Source organism: Delphinus delphis, chromosome 2, assembly GCF_949987515.2.
Source record: "Delphinus delphis chromosome 2, mDelDel1.2, whole genome shotgun sequence".
Taxonomy (NCBI): Eukaryota; Metazoa; Chordata; class Mammalia; order Artiodactyla; family Delphinidae; genus Delphinus; species Delphinus delphis.
The window spans coordinates 173,832,170-173,848,478 of record NC_082684.1 but is presented as its reverse complement, the minus strand read 5'-3'; the positions used below and the strand labels follow the sequence as shown (position 1 = coordinate 173,848,478).

Here is a 16,309-nt window from a genome sequence, read left to right as displayed (position 1 = left end):
TTATGTTGTCGATTTTTTTTTTTTTTTTGGTGGTACGCGGGCCTCTCACTGTTGTGGCCTCTCCCGCTGCGGCGCACAGGCTCCGGACGCGCAGGCCCAGCGGCCATGGCTCACAGGCCCAGCCGCTCCACAGCACGCGGGATCCTCCCGGACCGGGGCACGAACCCGTGTCCGCTGCATCAGCAGGCGGACTCCCAACCACTGCGCCACCAGGGAAGCCCCTATGTTGTCAATTTTAGTTTAAAATGTGTAATGTATTCTTCACATTGTGGACATGACTGTATTCTTTTGCTGTGCTACTGCAAATTCTATCTCCTGGGAGTTGTTAAACAGAAACTGAAGTGGGTCTATCATGATCCTCTATCTTGTGAAGCTGCTTTTTTGTTATAAATCATTTACCAACCACACTCATGGTGCTGGAAATACAGCAGCTTCTTTATACATAAATCTATTTGACTACTATTAAATCTTATTGAATGTTTTAAAATAATAAAAACTAAAAACCACTCCTATTTTACTGACGATGTTATCAAGAACATTCTAGGGGTTTCTGTTAAAGTTTAATCACTGTAATAGGAGTGAAAATGATCCATACAGTGAGAAGATATATAAATGAAGGGTTGGGCTGTCTTCTGGCATTTAGCACTTATTTATTAGTCTATGTATATGAATGAACCTGCCACCATTTTCACTAGAAACACCAGAAAAACCCAAATAACAAACAGAAGTTAAAATAAAAACACCAGGTATAGATATAGAAGAGGATCATTCTGTTTTGAAAATTCTATGAAGAGCATTATTGATTTTATCAGTGGTTTTAATTCTAAGAATTCTAAATATCGTAAGTAAAAACGGGACCAAATAGAAGGCCTGAGGTCTCGTGACTAAAATCACACACATTTCCATATTTTAAAAACTGAAGGAATACACAATTCAATATCTATTTAAGTTTCATATGTTCTTTAAACAGTTAAATAAAATTACTTGCCAGAAGTTTGTAAAGATGATGTTGTAGTAGAAAATGAGAAATATGCCACATTGTATAGGAATTTCCCTAAATGGCTTAGTCTCTTCCTCCTAAAAGTGTCACTCAACTTTGCTTTTGGAGAAGTCCCTGACTGGCCTGGTGCCAGTCCCAGCAGATGTTTCCAGCACCATGAAACATGAATGGCATTGCCAGGATGATCCCTTTTCCTTTCACTGAATCTGGCAGATCATGTTCTTTGGGCAGAAAATATAGGCTCCAAAATGACTTCATGTACCCCTCAAGGTTTTTAGGTTCAAGACCAGTGAAAACCTAAACTCCCAAGTCCCACGATTATAATAAAGTATTAACAGTTTCTGATAAACATTTTTCTCACTAAACTGTTCTCCCCCTGTAGCTTCTGTACGCACAAGCTTGATCCTACAAAAATATATAAGATGCGAGCATAAAGTTGTTAGACGGACTTATCAACCTGTTAGGGAAGCTGTCTTTGTTGATGGAGTCATATGCGTAGGTCCCAATGTATCCCCTGTATTTCCATGATTACCATGAAAGATATCAACTCAACTAGCTACAAAAAGGTTTTCTAGGCTTCTGACTTAGAAACAATCATTTTAATTTTATAACTTTCCTTTACCTTTATCAATATGATTTGTATTGTTTTAAATAAATAAATCTTTATCAATAATAAAAAAGAGAAGGTTTCCATAGTGAAAGTTTACTAATTCTCCAGCTGAGTTTAAAAGCAACCTTCGTCATCCAAACTCCTAAAATAACTACAGCAATAAATATATAAGGTTCTCCTATTACTAGACCATATTATATAAAGTGGAGCAAAATTTGCACGTTAGCCCTACAGCCTCTTAACTAATGTGTTTCCCACCGATTCACTTGCAAACCTTATTCCCTACTATAAGTATCATGCCATCTCTGTCACGATATTATTCAGATACACTGGTTTTGATTACATTAGTATCGTGTAGTCCAGATGCTCCAGGACAGGTAAATGTAGAATAATCGAGAAATTATTTATGGGCTGTAGCAGAATATCATCGTCACCCTACCGAACTCAGTGAGGCGCGCAAAGGAGAAAGGACTCCGTTCAGCACTGGCACCGACAGCAGCAGTGCTGGGGATGTTCTACATCTTTTTCTGAGACTACGTTATTCTTCTCATCTATTTGTTCATTGTTTTTTTTCTTCTCCCCTACCCCCGCTCCTATCCATTTTCAGGCAGTAAGTGTCAGGAAGCAGTCCCCACCATCGCCACCATCCATTTCCTCTTGTTTTGCTCTCTGGAAACGAAAAGGTCCAGCTATTCTGCAGTAGCATAAGTGGAAGCAGAAAACGATCATGGTTGAATCAGCAAGTACGGCTGAGTGCCCGTCATCATTACTTCCTTCCTCAGCCTCCTCCTCTTCAGGATAAGCATATTCCCAACTCGCTTTACTCACTTTTGAAATGTTTTTGATAGGGCCAATCTTTTAAAACTTTACAATATTGAGTTACTACATTTTCTCTTCGTCTCTTAGAGTCCTAAAATGGAGATGCAAATTTCTTGAAAAGGTTTAGGCCACCATCTAACCACTCCAATCAAATAAATTCTTTCTTTCCCTGCTCATCATTCTAGCAGCCTTAGCTAGATTAACAAAGAAAATAAAATTCAGAGGATGAGATGGTTCATTTAGAGACCTTTCCTGTGAGACAAAACATGGGCCTTAAAAGAGAAAATACATCCGTACACACAACTAATTCCAACTAGTGAAATATTGTTCACAAATTTAAGGTAGACTGCTCTGAATCCAGATTATATAGAGAAACACAGTATTTTTTTTTGAAACACAGTATTTTTAAAACTATGCATACATTGATTCCATATTAAAAAAAACTCAAATGTTCTCTTAGTGGTAAAAATTCTTTAAATTACTATATAATTTTAATATTTGAGGCATGATCGATATTTGTTACTAAATTGTTCATTGAATTGTTAACTTGAATTTATTAGATTTAACATTTATGATTAAATTTCCCGAAGATGGGTGGTAAGTCAGGAAGATGAGAATCAAGTGTATTACAGACGAAGTTCCTACCATAGCCCAGCTGGGAGATAATGAAGTCAAATTCCTCGATGCTGTGTATACTTGCTAGGTCACCACCTTCCTTCCTGCATGCAATCAAGGCATCTCTTTGGAGTTTCTTCTCTTCTCTGTAAATCTTGTAACAGTGACCTGCATACGGCCACCACTGACTTGGACAGTTGGTAGGCACATCACTTTCTAGAAAAAAAAAAAAAAAGAGTTTGGAAAACATTTAAAAGGAGCTTTTTTTAATTGTTTTAAAAAGTTTTTAATTTAACGATATTTTCTATCATTCTCTACAGGAAACAGTTCATAGTCATAGGCAAATATAGCTAATATTTATTTTTTGGCACAGATATTCACAAAAGATAGACGAGATTGTGTTTGCTTTTACACTAAAGATGATACGGAAGTCATCTTTCATTTTAAAATAAAGCCAAATGAGAAATCTGTTCTTATTTTCAACTGTACCTACAACAAGGCCACAGTAAGATACAATAGATTGTCTCATTTCGTCTGCATTTTATCATCGGCAGACCTGTCCTAAGCATGTTCTATAAATACTGGAAGCACAAGAGTTTTGTCATATAATGTATTCATTCCTCAGAAGATTTCAAGTTACCTCTATTCTACGGGCATTAGGAAGCCACCCATTCCTCAGAGGATGGGCACGACTCACAAGGCAGGCAGGAGAAAGACGTGCTGACACAGGGCCTAGAATGGGTGGGGGGCGGGGGGGGCACCAAGGAGCTTCTGAAACCATGGCAGTGTGAGCCGGCCACCTGTGCCTTTGAACTAACCCACTGCCGTGCACTTGCTCCCAAAAGATGGCACATAACTGCAGAAATCACAGGGACTTCGATTCCAAAGTGTTTCAGGCAAAATCTGAATCTGCCACAAGCTGTGTGATGTTGGGTCAGTCACATCGCATGAACCAAACTATCCAGGTATGTAAAATATTGTAAATCATATGAATACTAGTACTAATATTAAACCACCCATCCTCACTGTGCTCTGCACTTGAGATAATATGACTATAAATTACAAATACGACAACAATGTTTAATCAAACCAGTAACAGTGACCAAGGTCCTAATTATTGCTACCAGTAGTCAGGGTCAAATTTCATGACCTTGATTATACATTACAAACATGACAGTAATGAGCTAGGGAAAGTGACAGTAACAATGTTCGAAGGCAAGAGACTCGCTTCATTCATCCTCATATAGGCCCTGAAATGGCACAGGGCCTGGCACAGAGTAAGTGTCATGAATTGTTGGTCAAGAAAAAGAATTGAAGTTATATTTACTAGACAACAGCTTATTATGACCATTTTGTGGATACTATTTCAAACAGCAATTGAGCAATATATCTTGCGTAAAGAGGGACTATATTGCCAAATGAATGTCAATTTCTATATTTAAGTTTGATACTAAATGTTCTCAAATGTGCTGCCTTAGTAAAGGTTCAGTACAGGGCACCTTTGTTATCCGTTTCATGTATCAGTTCCACAGTCTCTCAAAATCTGGGAATGTCTGCATCACCTTTGTATAAGCTCAAAATTCTGTGTACGGTCATTCAAGTAAATAGGCAGTCCTGAGATCCAAACACTGTATTATTATAACAGAAAAATGCATATTTTTAGAAAATCTATTCCTTCTATACAGTTCCAGTGGTGACCAAAAAAAAAAAAAAAAAAAAAAGTTAGTATCACTCTGGAGCCCTCTTGTGGGATATTTTAATTTTGCTGCTCAAGAAGTTGAAAATGATGCCAGCACATGCTGAGGGCTTCAGAAACTAAACAGATGCACTTTAAAAATATTTCAAAACATGAAAACAACCAATGTAGAGGCGTCCCCTGGGGCAGCCACAAAAAATGGCTTATTCCTGTACAGCAACACTGTCTGACTGAAATATAACATAATCCACAAACGGAAGCCACGTATGGAATTATCATACATTTGCCAGTTGCCATGTTAAGTACAAGTCTCAAGAGAGACAGGTAACTTCCATTATAATAATACATCATATTTAACCCAATATACCCCAAATATTATCATATCAATATGTAATCAATTAAAAAATAATGAGATCGTTCACTTCTGTTTTTCATGCTGTGTCTTGTGAGTCCAGCGTGCATTTTACACTCACAGCAAATCTCTGTTGGAACTAGCCGCATTTCATGTGCTCAGTGGTCACATGTGGTTAGTGGCTACTGAACTGGACAGTGCAGCTCTAGCAACCTAGGGGTCATGGACGAACAGGGTGGCATTGCAAAGACAAACAGGGGACGAGGTGGAACCCTTGCCGAAGAAAGTCACCAATAATGTATGCTGCATAATCCTAACTCTGATATGCTTTTCCAAGCTCTGGTTTATTTGAGTTTACAGATAAGATAGAATGATTAATCCAGGAAGTATAGAGAAATTCAAAAACCAATGGGAAGTGAAAGTTAGCAAGTGAAGCAAGTAAGGCATGTAACCGAGCAGGACCCTAGGGGGCCTTCCTGGGACAGACCCCCTCCCCCATATCCTCTGCTGTAGCTCCTCTCTGAAGTACCCAGATAATAGTATCTCATGGACATTTCCTGAGTTGTTTTACAGATGCTAAAACCACCACCAAATGGAAGAAATTAACTACTTGATGATCAGGAGCGTGTTGGCACCTAAGGATTGATAACATCAACCCCTGGGACACTGCCATGTTCCCTCACCATCAACCAATCACAGAATTTTGCACAAGCTGATCACATACCCTGCAACCCACCTCCCTCGCCTGGACTTTACAAATGCTTTCCTGAAACCCATAGGGGGGTTCAGTGTTTTGAGTACTAGCTTCCCTGGACTCCTGGCTTGGCACCTGCAATAAACCCTGCAATTTCCTTCACCACAACCCGGTGTCGGTAGATCTGGCTTTACTGCACGCAGACCAGCAGACCCAAGTTTGGTTCCAGGAACAGGCATAGCACAGAAATAAGAATAATGGACTGAGTGCTTGACAATATGAACAAACATTCACAGGAAGAACAAGTGTTAGTATTTCCACTTAATAGATAGGAAACTAAAACTGGGGTGTTAAGGAACAAGGCCAAGTTACAGAATTCTACCTCCTTACCTCAGACATGATAAAACCACCATTCTCCTCACCCCCTAAGTGGTAATTCCAAACCTTCTGAAGGAGAATTATAGGAGCTCTTCCAAGAGGGAAGGATTATATCAGTACCCCTTCTCATATGGGAGGAATAGAGGAGACGAAATACAAAAATGACTGAGGTCTCCCTGAGGCGTGCCCACAGCCATAAGGGTGACCCTGTAAAGTACAATCAGACCCAATAATGGGACCCTCATCTATATCCATTGGGGAGCTCCGCCATGTTTGTATCCATCAAAATGGCAAACACACCCACTCTTTGATCTGGCAATTCCACTTCTAGGAATAATCACACACATCAAATGACACATGTATAAAGTTACTCACTGCGGGATTGTTTGTAATAATAAAAAATTGGAAGTAAACTAAAGTTCCATTAATAGGGGACTGGTTAAAAAAAAATATGGTCTCTCCCTGCAATGGCTAACGTTCAGCCATAAAGATGAGCACAGAAGCTACCTATGTACTGTAGGGAACGATGCCCCAAATTGTTATTAAGTGAAGAACGTAGAGCAAAGTGTATCATATGCTGCCATTTGTATAAAACAGACAAAAAGAATCACAAACATATTTATTCACATATTCATAGAATAACTAGGTAAGGATATACACCCAGACACAGTTATTCAGAGAGGAACTGCAAATCTGAAGTAAGAACTGGAAGAAATTATTATTATTTATCATGTTGTACCACAGACTTTCTAGCCATGTCGATCATATTTTAAAATAAATGAAATTGCTTTTAAAAGTCAAGGAGCAAAAAAAGTGAAGAATGCCACGCTGTCAGATTTCCCAAGAAGAATATATATATACATACATAAATGACCATGGAGTATTAAGTGTCTCTCCAAAAACAGGTGATGGTGAAAAAAATGTATCAATAGTTAGTTTGCTTTTTGTCAATTTGAAGAAAAAAATGCATTCTGGGCTTAGTAGCTTAATTCTTCTATAAAATTATGATAGAGAGCATAATTGCAGTTTTTCCCGCTGGTCTAGCCTATATATAAAATTCAGTGACTACTTCTGGGATGTTTTATTCCATTTTGGTGAAGACTTCAGTGTATATGTTAAACTAAATAACACTGGTGCCCAGATACGCCATTAAATAGTGAGGACATAATAAAAACATTCCTTTCAGATACTGATTTCCTAGCTTGGATTCCAGTTTTGTCACATGTGCGAGTTTTTTATATCCTCTGAATATCTTTTTCCTCATCTAAAATGTGTGAATAATAATACCTACCTCACAGGGCGGCTGTGAAGATAAAATTTTTATTAATGCTGTGTCAAAGGCTTTGCTCATGCCCAAACACTCCAGCACACTCAGGAAAGGTTAGCAACCACCAAAAAGACATTCTGTAGTAATATCATTAAGTTGATACCATAAATGATCAACAAAACCTGTCACTGCCTACAGTTAGGACTAGACCGTAATTTGATCTTTAAATTATAATATTTTATACACTTCAGATCAAATAGATCACTTACCTGAGGGGATAACAAAAGAATTCAAAGTTGTGTTGCCCTTTTTACAAATATAGCCTAGCTTCTGAACACATTGCAGATTTTCCCATTTAGCACTTTTCCCGGGATTTAGTGACACACAGCTTTTTCCTGGTTCCGCTGATGGACTTCCTTTGGGGAAAAGAAAAAATAAAAGTGGGACTATTATAGGAATTGCAAGTAAATAGACCCCCCAGAGCCTCGTGCGTTTATCCTTGGCATTTAATGGATCCCCACCCTTTCTGCTACACATTCACAAAGAAATATTTAGTGCCTGCAGAGCAAAAGACATGTTGGGTGTCTATTTGTTTTCTCATGGTTGGATCATTCCAATACCTGAAATGTTGATTATATAAGTTTACTTCTTTGAAATAAATTTTCCCCCACAATATCAAACAATAAAGCTAAACCTTAAACCCTGAACAATCTTCACACTGGGTTACTTTACGTATGATGGGGGGTAAATAACAAAAGAATACACGACGTTCCAAATCAGCTATATTCAACATTGTCGATACCTCCCCAGAAACCTAAGGCAAGCTAACGGTGGACCAGCCAGAGAATTTCTGGACATGGGAAAACCTCCTCCAGTTAGAAAGAAGAGGCAGGAAAGAAGGCAACGCGAGGAGAAAGAGAAGCAAAGAGATGCTAGAAGCAGCAATGTGCCACAGCAAACGCTGATAAAGTACTCCCAGAGCTCAGACTCTCTCTCAAGATTTTCAGCTCAGCCTACTGAAGAATACTTCCAGCAGCTAACCTCTCATCTCACTGCTTACTGGAAACGGATTAAAGAACGAGGTCAGGTCAACCTTCTTAATGCAATCGATACATGCATAGAGGCCCACATTTCTCATGCTTTTCCACCACTTGAATAAATGATTTTGAAACCAGTGCTCTAAAACCTTGCTCCATCTCACAAGAGAAGACAGGGTGATGAGTCACATTTTGTCAATGTTTCTTCTTTGTGACCTCTGACATCTTTACGACCTGGACCTGGACCACACTTTCCCTTCCCGAAAGATGGGAATCACATCACCTGTTCCATAAAGCCTTTGTCAAAAATTTTTGGAAGTTGCTTGAACAGCTCACAAAGAAAAAATTGTTAGTGATAAGGATAAAGATGTTTTTTAAGTGTGTTGATAGTATGACCAAAATTCCAGTACAACTGAACTAACAGATCAGGTACCAGTACTAGAAAGAAACTTTCGGAAACAATAATGTATTTTACAGCTAACGGTTATTATTTAATATATGAGCTGGTAAATCATAGTAATACAGTTATTTATCAATAGAACACAAGACCTACTTTAATAAATCAACTCTTTGTCTTTCAATGGTTACTATAGTTATATATTTGAATTCACACGTCTATACCTTTTGTGTAAACTATCGTCACTTCAAATGTAGATGTATTTTAATAGGTGCTTTACTTGTCAAGTACTCAGTTGAAGGCTGATTGAACAACTTATACAATAACAACTTCTAATGTTCCACAAGGTTTCTAATTTTCATTTGAAGAAACTCTCCTATTATTTCAGAAGGTGGTTTAATTTTGCACCTACTTCTCAGGAATTGGTTTAATAAGGAAGGACATTTCTTTTCCTTTCTCATTAATATTCCAATTTTATTCCTCACTTTCCCAGAATCTAGACCCCTCAATTTTCTCACTGAACTCTCAGAATGCAAGTGGTTAAATATTACAATAATCATCACTTAAAACTGAGTAATAAATAAAATGATCTGCCTACAATAATTAAGCAGCAAAGAATAAACTCTAATCCCCCAACAAGTGATTATTATTGTCTAATGATCTGACTGAGCCAACCGGCATTCTCCAATAGTGTGACTGAGTCAGTAAGCTGACATATGCAGTTCTCACTCATAGATAGCACCTCTTATATTCCCTTGCAGCAGTGTTTACGTCCCATATTCCAGAGGAAAGCAGAGCTGACGCTTAGTGACAGCCCTGCAAACATCATGCCTTGAAGGAGGACATTGAAAGTCAAATTTCATAGTAAAATCTAATCGGTTTAAACCGACGTATGGGCTCTAAAAATTCCCTCTCATGTTTTAGCATATCCCGAATATTATCTATTTATTTCAAAGTTTTTCTTTTTCATACCGTAAGTCGGTAACATGGAAAATGTGGAGAGTTTAGTTTTCTAAGTCAAATGCAAAAACCATTCGATGGCTTTAAAAAAAGAAGTTTGACCATATGAAGAAACACCACACTAGTATTTTCCATAGCAGAACTGGTAAATGAAAATGTGACCCGTCCTTTCTCACACCTACGGCAGACACCACTAATCCTTACCTGCACACTTTCCTAATAAATCAAGGTTAGTACAGGATGGGGCCTGGGTTGGGAGTGGAGAATCATACTCAGTAGAGTGCCTTAAGCAGCCACGAACAATGGTTGGTATTGGTGAATAAGATGAAGACGTTTTGTCATCATTGGTCCTTTTGTTTTCTCAGAATAATTTCTGTATATGTAAAACATCTTTATCATCTAGTCTCCTTTTATGTTCTGTTACCTCTATGTTACAACAGTACAGAAATAATTAGCTCAGAGTATTTTCTGTCCTCCAAAAAATGGGAAAGCCTTTGAAGGCTTGATCATCCCCTGTGTTTTTCTACAACTAAACTACAAACTGTCAACAAAACTGCTCATGAATGATTATGCTAGTATGGAATATTACAATCTGTGGCTGGTATTATTTTTAATCCAACTCTAGTCGATTAAAAATAGGAGAAAATGGCATCAACGTAGACCTTCAGATCATTATAACGATGACAGAAATACTGCAAATATCTCATGGCTCAAGATAATGAGAAATTCTCCAGCCTAAAACAATTTAAATTTCTTAAATTCATAGTGTGTGTGCAGATAGAAATAAATATGTATAAAATCTTTGAATATACTATGTAGCATTATATATTATATATATACCATAAATATAAAATCAAATTTTTGAATATAATACCTAGCAAATCAAGGATGCTCTGCGAATATATACTTTAACAAAGTCCCCTATTGACCTGTGTGAGTATCCTTCCAGACAAGTCCTTATCCCAGAAAGCTGGAATAACCTAATGGTGTTAGAGTATTCAAATCTAGTTGGCAGGTTTCAAAGCAAGGTGAGAAATAAACTGTACTTGATGTAATCTCCCAGTTCTTCTCTTTGATATCTACATGTGAGCTGATGAAGGTCTCCATGGTACCTAGCTAAATTAAACGCAGATGAATTCAACCAGCTTAACGCCACCAAGTTAATCAGACGAGCTTAACCCTACCTGGTAACCAGTTCAAGTATCGGAACGGACTGCCCCCACTCCACTGCCATCCACTGTTGAAACTCAGACTGTTCAGTCCAATCCAGAGTCCGGAAGTCAAGGAACTGGTTAACCCTTTAGGACAAAAGCAAAACAAAAACAAAACTGACATTCGGAAAAGACGGTGAAATCAAACTCAGAATTATGTACTTGAATCAAAATGTACTAGAGAGAAGTAACGAAGATCATGCCGAGCATGTCTCCTTTGATCCTCTCCTCGGCGGGAAGCAAGTACAACCGTTACCTCCACGGGCATGTAAAGAAACAGAGGTGAGAACACAGATAAGCCAGCAACGGTCTCGCTAAGCGTCTAAGGATCGTGTGAATGTGCTTCTAATTTGGAGAAGACTCTCTTTGACTATCGTCAAACAGAAACATGTTTACTTCATTTTAGAGTAAAACTAAGATTTCTTTTGTACCAAAGTCACCGTTTTCTATCATGAAAAAGTTTAATACGCACTTCAATCTATTTCACTCTCATAAGTTATTGCCCGACCTCATATTTTAGAACTTACGCTCAGAATTTTACTCGATGATATTTTAAAACATCCATTTTTTTTTTCTCATTAAGATGATGATTAAAAACTAAACACTAAGTGCTTGTGCTGCTACGAATAACACTTAGGCAGCTAATAAATCATAATTACAATGTTTCAAAGTCTGTGCTAGGCCTGAGATGCAATAAAAAACAAAACAGAAGCAACATGGACCTCAGTCCACCCAGGTTAAACAACTCTAATGTGTTATTACCTGTAACTTTTTAAAAACCATGGATTTGCTGTTCTCTCTATATTCTTTTTAGTTGATTTAAAAGAATTAATGGAAAGGAAAACTATCGTCTGTCTTAAATAAAATACCAACCTGAAGTGTCTATAAACATAAAGGGTAATCATAAACGGACCACTTTATATCTACTGTTGTCTAGAGGATATATTCCCCACTCAAATTTTCCAATGGTGAGAATAACCACTTACTATATTCAGGGCACTGTTTTCGCTCGTTTTCAATCCTCACAAACTCTAATTAGGTACTGCCATCTCCATTGTACAGATTAGGAATTTGACACCCAAATAGTTTAGATGACATGTGCAGAGTTGAAATTTAAACCTAGGTCCTTTTTGGGATTTAATTCCCCGACCAGGGACCAAATCCACACCCCTGCATTGGAAGCACAGACTCTTAACCACTGGACCGCCAGGGAAGTCCCTAAATCTGGGTTCTTATGACATCAAATCCCAGACCCTTTAGCTCTGATGCAACCAACTAAGCTATCCAAATTCACCGAAATTTTCCCCAAGTTTTCATTAGCTGATATATACGCACATTCATGTCACAAATTCAAATGAAAGGGGATTACAGTGACTCGATGCCCCAGAATCCTATCTCACATTTTTTGCTCCCCAATGCCATAAAAGCACAGATCACGTTCTTGGAGAAATGTGACCGGAATGCTGTCAGTTTATTCAGCACCTGGCAGAAAGGCACTGACAAAGGGAGAACCCGCTTGAGGATACTGACTAGGTTGATATTGATTAGGTAGGTTGATGCTTAACGAACTGAACTGAATCCAATACTGGAGTTATTTACTGAAAAGTAAACCCTATTGCGTAATTTCTTTAAAGTAATAAAAATGGGATGAAATTAACTACTAGCATGTAAAAAGTCAGTGAAAATTAATTCAGATCCACTTATCTTTATCAAGTGTTGTAGAAAAAAAAAGTCTGAGTTAGTACAGCTCTCGCCCTTAGGTACTTTATACACTTTGAGAGGTATCTCGTCCAGGGCCTTCATTTTACAGATGAAGAAACTGAGGACAGAGAGGTTAAGAAACTTGTGGAGAGTGAAACGGAGGATGAGTAAATTAGGACTTGCACTCAGGGTTCACTTTGGTGTTCCAGCGAATTCAACCCTTGCTTAAATTAAATTTGCCTGTGAGTTACTATTATTGATATAATACATTTTCCAGATAAGTTTAGATGTTAGAGCACCTTTAAATAAAGAACCATGAACTAAAAAGATATTTCTGATAAATGTCATCCCTCCCCAAACAATAGTCCACGGCAGAACTCACTCTGGTTTACCTGTGAAGACTCAGCATTTGGTTCTCCAAAGTTGGAATTTTACCAAAAAATAAAATACTTATTACAAGCTATGTCAAGGGAATGACATTATCAAATGGGAAAATCTTAATATTTCTCTAGTCTTAAATCTCTGCAATGAGCATCATCGACTATGACTGCATTCATTACAAAGAAAATACTGATAATGAAGTGATAGAAATTCATTCACAGTAAATCAATTTTATAGTTATTCATCTCATTGATGGTTTCCCTTTAGTTCATTAATTATTTTACATAGTTATTAAAACTCTTTTGAGTACTAAACTATTACTTATGTCTCTTTAGGGTAAATTAAAGAAACCAACAAAAACGGCCATCTCACCTCATTCATGTAAATAGATAACTTATAAGGTGTCAGGAGGAGATGCCTGTCTACCAGTCTGTACCTTAGAAATGTCATTCTGGGATCAGTGTCATGTTGATACTATATTTTATGTTAATAATTATTCTATTAAATACCACTGAACATTGATTTTTTCATAAATTATTTTTCTTATTGAAATATAGTTGACATACAATATTACATTAGTTTCAGGTATACTACATAGCGATCTGACATTGCATACATTATGAAATGGTCACCGCAATAAGTCTAGTAACCATCTGTGCCCATACAAAGTTATTACAATATAATTGACCATATTCCTTATGCTGTGTATTACATCCCCATGACTTTGTTATATAACTGGAAGGTTGTACCTCTTAATCCTCTAACTATTTCACCTACTCCCCACCTGCCCTCCCTTATGGCAGCCACCCATTTGTTCTCTGTATCTATGCATCTGTTTTCATTTTGTTTTGTTTTCTAGATTGCATACGTAAGTGAGATCAAGAGGTGTTCATCTGTCTCTGACTTACTTCACTTAGCATAATACCTTCTAGATTCACCCATGTTGTCACAAATGGCAAAATTTCATTTTTTATGGTTGGGTAATATTCCATTGTACGTATGTATATATACCACATCTTCCTTATCCATTTGTCTATCAATGGACGCTTAACGTTGTATCCATATCTTGGCTATTGTAAATAACGCTGCAGTGAACACTGGAATGCATATGTCTTTTCGAATTCGTGTTTTTGGTTTTTTTCCAGGTAAATAATCAGAAGTAAAATTGCTGGATCCCATGGTAGTTCTATTTTTAGTTTTTTGAGGCCCCTCCATACGGTTCCCCACAGTGGCTGCACCAGTTCACATCCCCACTGACAGCACATGAGGGTTCTCTTTTCTCCACATCTTTGCCAACACTTGCCTTTTGTTGTCTTTTTGATGATAGCCACTCTAACCGGTGTGAAGTGGTATCTCACAGTGGCTGTGATTTGCATTTCCCTGATGATTAATGATGTTGAGCATCTTTTCATGTGTATGTTTTCTTTGAGAAAACGTCTCTTCAAGTTGTTTTGGTTTTTCTCGGGCTTTGGGGGTCTATTTTTGATGTTGGGTTGTATGAGTTCCTTGTAGATGTTGGATATAGCTATTCCCCAAAATCAAATATTCTGGTATGTTTTAAAACTTATAATAAAATACACATATCTAAGTTTTCAAAACTATGAATTTTTGAACAGAACTGTAGGAATAAATAAATTAGATTTTGCCTGAGTTTGCTTAATTAAATTACTACGTTTGGCATGATGAGAAAAGATGATCACTCTTTAAGGAAATTATCCTTTGAGACTCTCCTTATCTACTCTAGGTACTCCTAGGCTTGTTTTGAAGAATTAAATTAAGTAATACTTCTTAAAACAGGGCCTAATACACAGTATATGCCCAATAAATGTAAGCTATTGCTATTATTAATATTATTATTATTACTCCATGTTGAATTCGGGTTGGCAAAAAGTGTGATTTACAAACAGATTTCAAGCTTTGTGTTAAATATATCACTTAAAGCTGATGAGTGTCATACACAATTTTTTCTCTGATGTGTTTTTAATTTTATAAAGAAGATGGCCAAATTTTCATTTCTTTTTTTTTTTTTTTTTTGCGGTATGCGGGCCTCTCACTGTTGCGGCCTCTCCCATTGCGGAGCACAGGCTCCAGATACGCAGGCTCAGCGGCCATGGCTCATGGGCCCAGCCACTCCGCGGCATGTGGGATCCTCCCGGACCGGGGCACGAACCCGTGTCCCCGGCACTGGCAGGTGGACTCTCAACCACTGCACCACCAGGGAAGCCTCCCAATTTTTTTAGTATTACTACACAAAGCATCAATTCCACATGCTAAACTTTTTAATGTTTAATTTTCCTGCATGTATCGTCTGAAACAGTTTATACCTACTTTTGAACTTAGTTGTAATAGAAGACGTATTACTGTCCAATAGTACACTGTATTGTTCTTTTCTATACTGTGGTCCAATTTGTTCTCCACCCAGCACCATACGGAAACTGGCAAAAACAATCAAAGTAACTAGCCAATTTCACTTCTTATATCTTATTTCAGTTCTATAAATCCTAATCCTATGCATACATAGTTATAAATCTGATTCAGGAACTGAGGATTCAATAGGGTGTTCCAACATTTTTGAGGGTAGAAGAGATGATGAAATGACTCTGGGTGATATAAGAATTGGCCGCTGGGCAGAAGCTGTTAACCCAGCAGATAATGTGAAATCAGATTGCCAGTTTAGAATAAATTTACTGGAGCAAGGAGCTGCTGACACCTAAATTAAAGGTTCTCTTTAGTGCTTTGGGGGCCACCAGATCCTTGCTTATTTTTAAGTGAGACCCAGGCAGAGCGTAATGGAAAGACAGTGCTGAATTCCAGTTCAGTTATTTTCAGAATGGGTGGCATTAGGCAAAATTCCTACCTTCTCCCTCCTAATCTGTTATCTATAAAGTGGGGACAATATTACTCATTTACAAGGTTGGTGTCAGCTTTAGAAATAAAGCTCAGTGTCTGACACACAACAGCTGTTTAATAAATAACAGCTAATTTGATCTCAGAGTCATAAGAGGCTTATACCTTTTAGAAAAATGAAATTTACTACTCAAAATTCTCACATAAAAGAAATCATATTTTAAAAGCGTAACTATGTGTGGTTTTTAAAAAATGTTAGCGCCCTATTTTCCAGAATGGAGTAGATGACAATCCCTCACTCACCCCAGGATTTTCTAGTCTTCCCCAATATATGCCGAAAAATC

At 37.6% G+C, this 16,309-nt stretch overlaps 1 protein-coding gene across 3 annotated transcripts in view; it reads right to left on the bottom strand.

The window, feature by feature from the left end:
• The window catches only part of MRC1 (mannose receptor C-type 1), a 110,277-nt gene that overhangs the window by 69,463 nt on the left and 24,505 nt on the right, over positions 1-16,309 (bottom strand). For all 3 annotated transcript variants that reach the window (XM_060006316.1, XM_060006315.1, XM_060006317.1), the window contains exons 5-7: positions 11,010-11,123; positions 7,701-7,847; positions 3,075-3,260 (exon numbers count right to left, since the gene is read on the bottom strand). In XM_060006316.1, the coding sequence (XP_059862299.1) occupies positions 3,075-3,260; positions 7,701-7,847; positions 11,010-11,123 (447 nt within the window). The remainder of the gene's footprint in view (positions 1-3,074; positions 3,261-7,700; positions 7,848-11,009; positions 11,124-16,309) is intronic.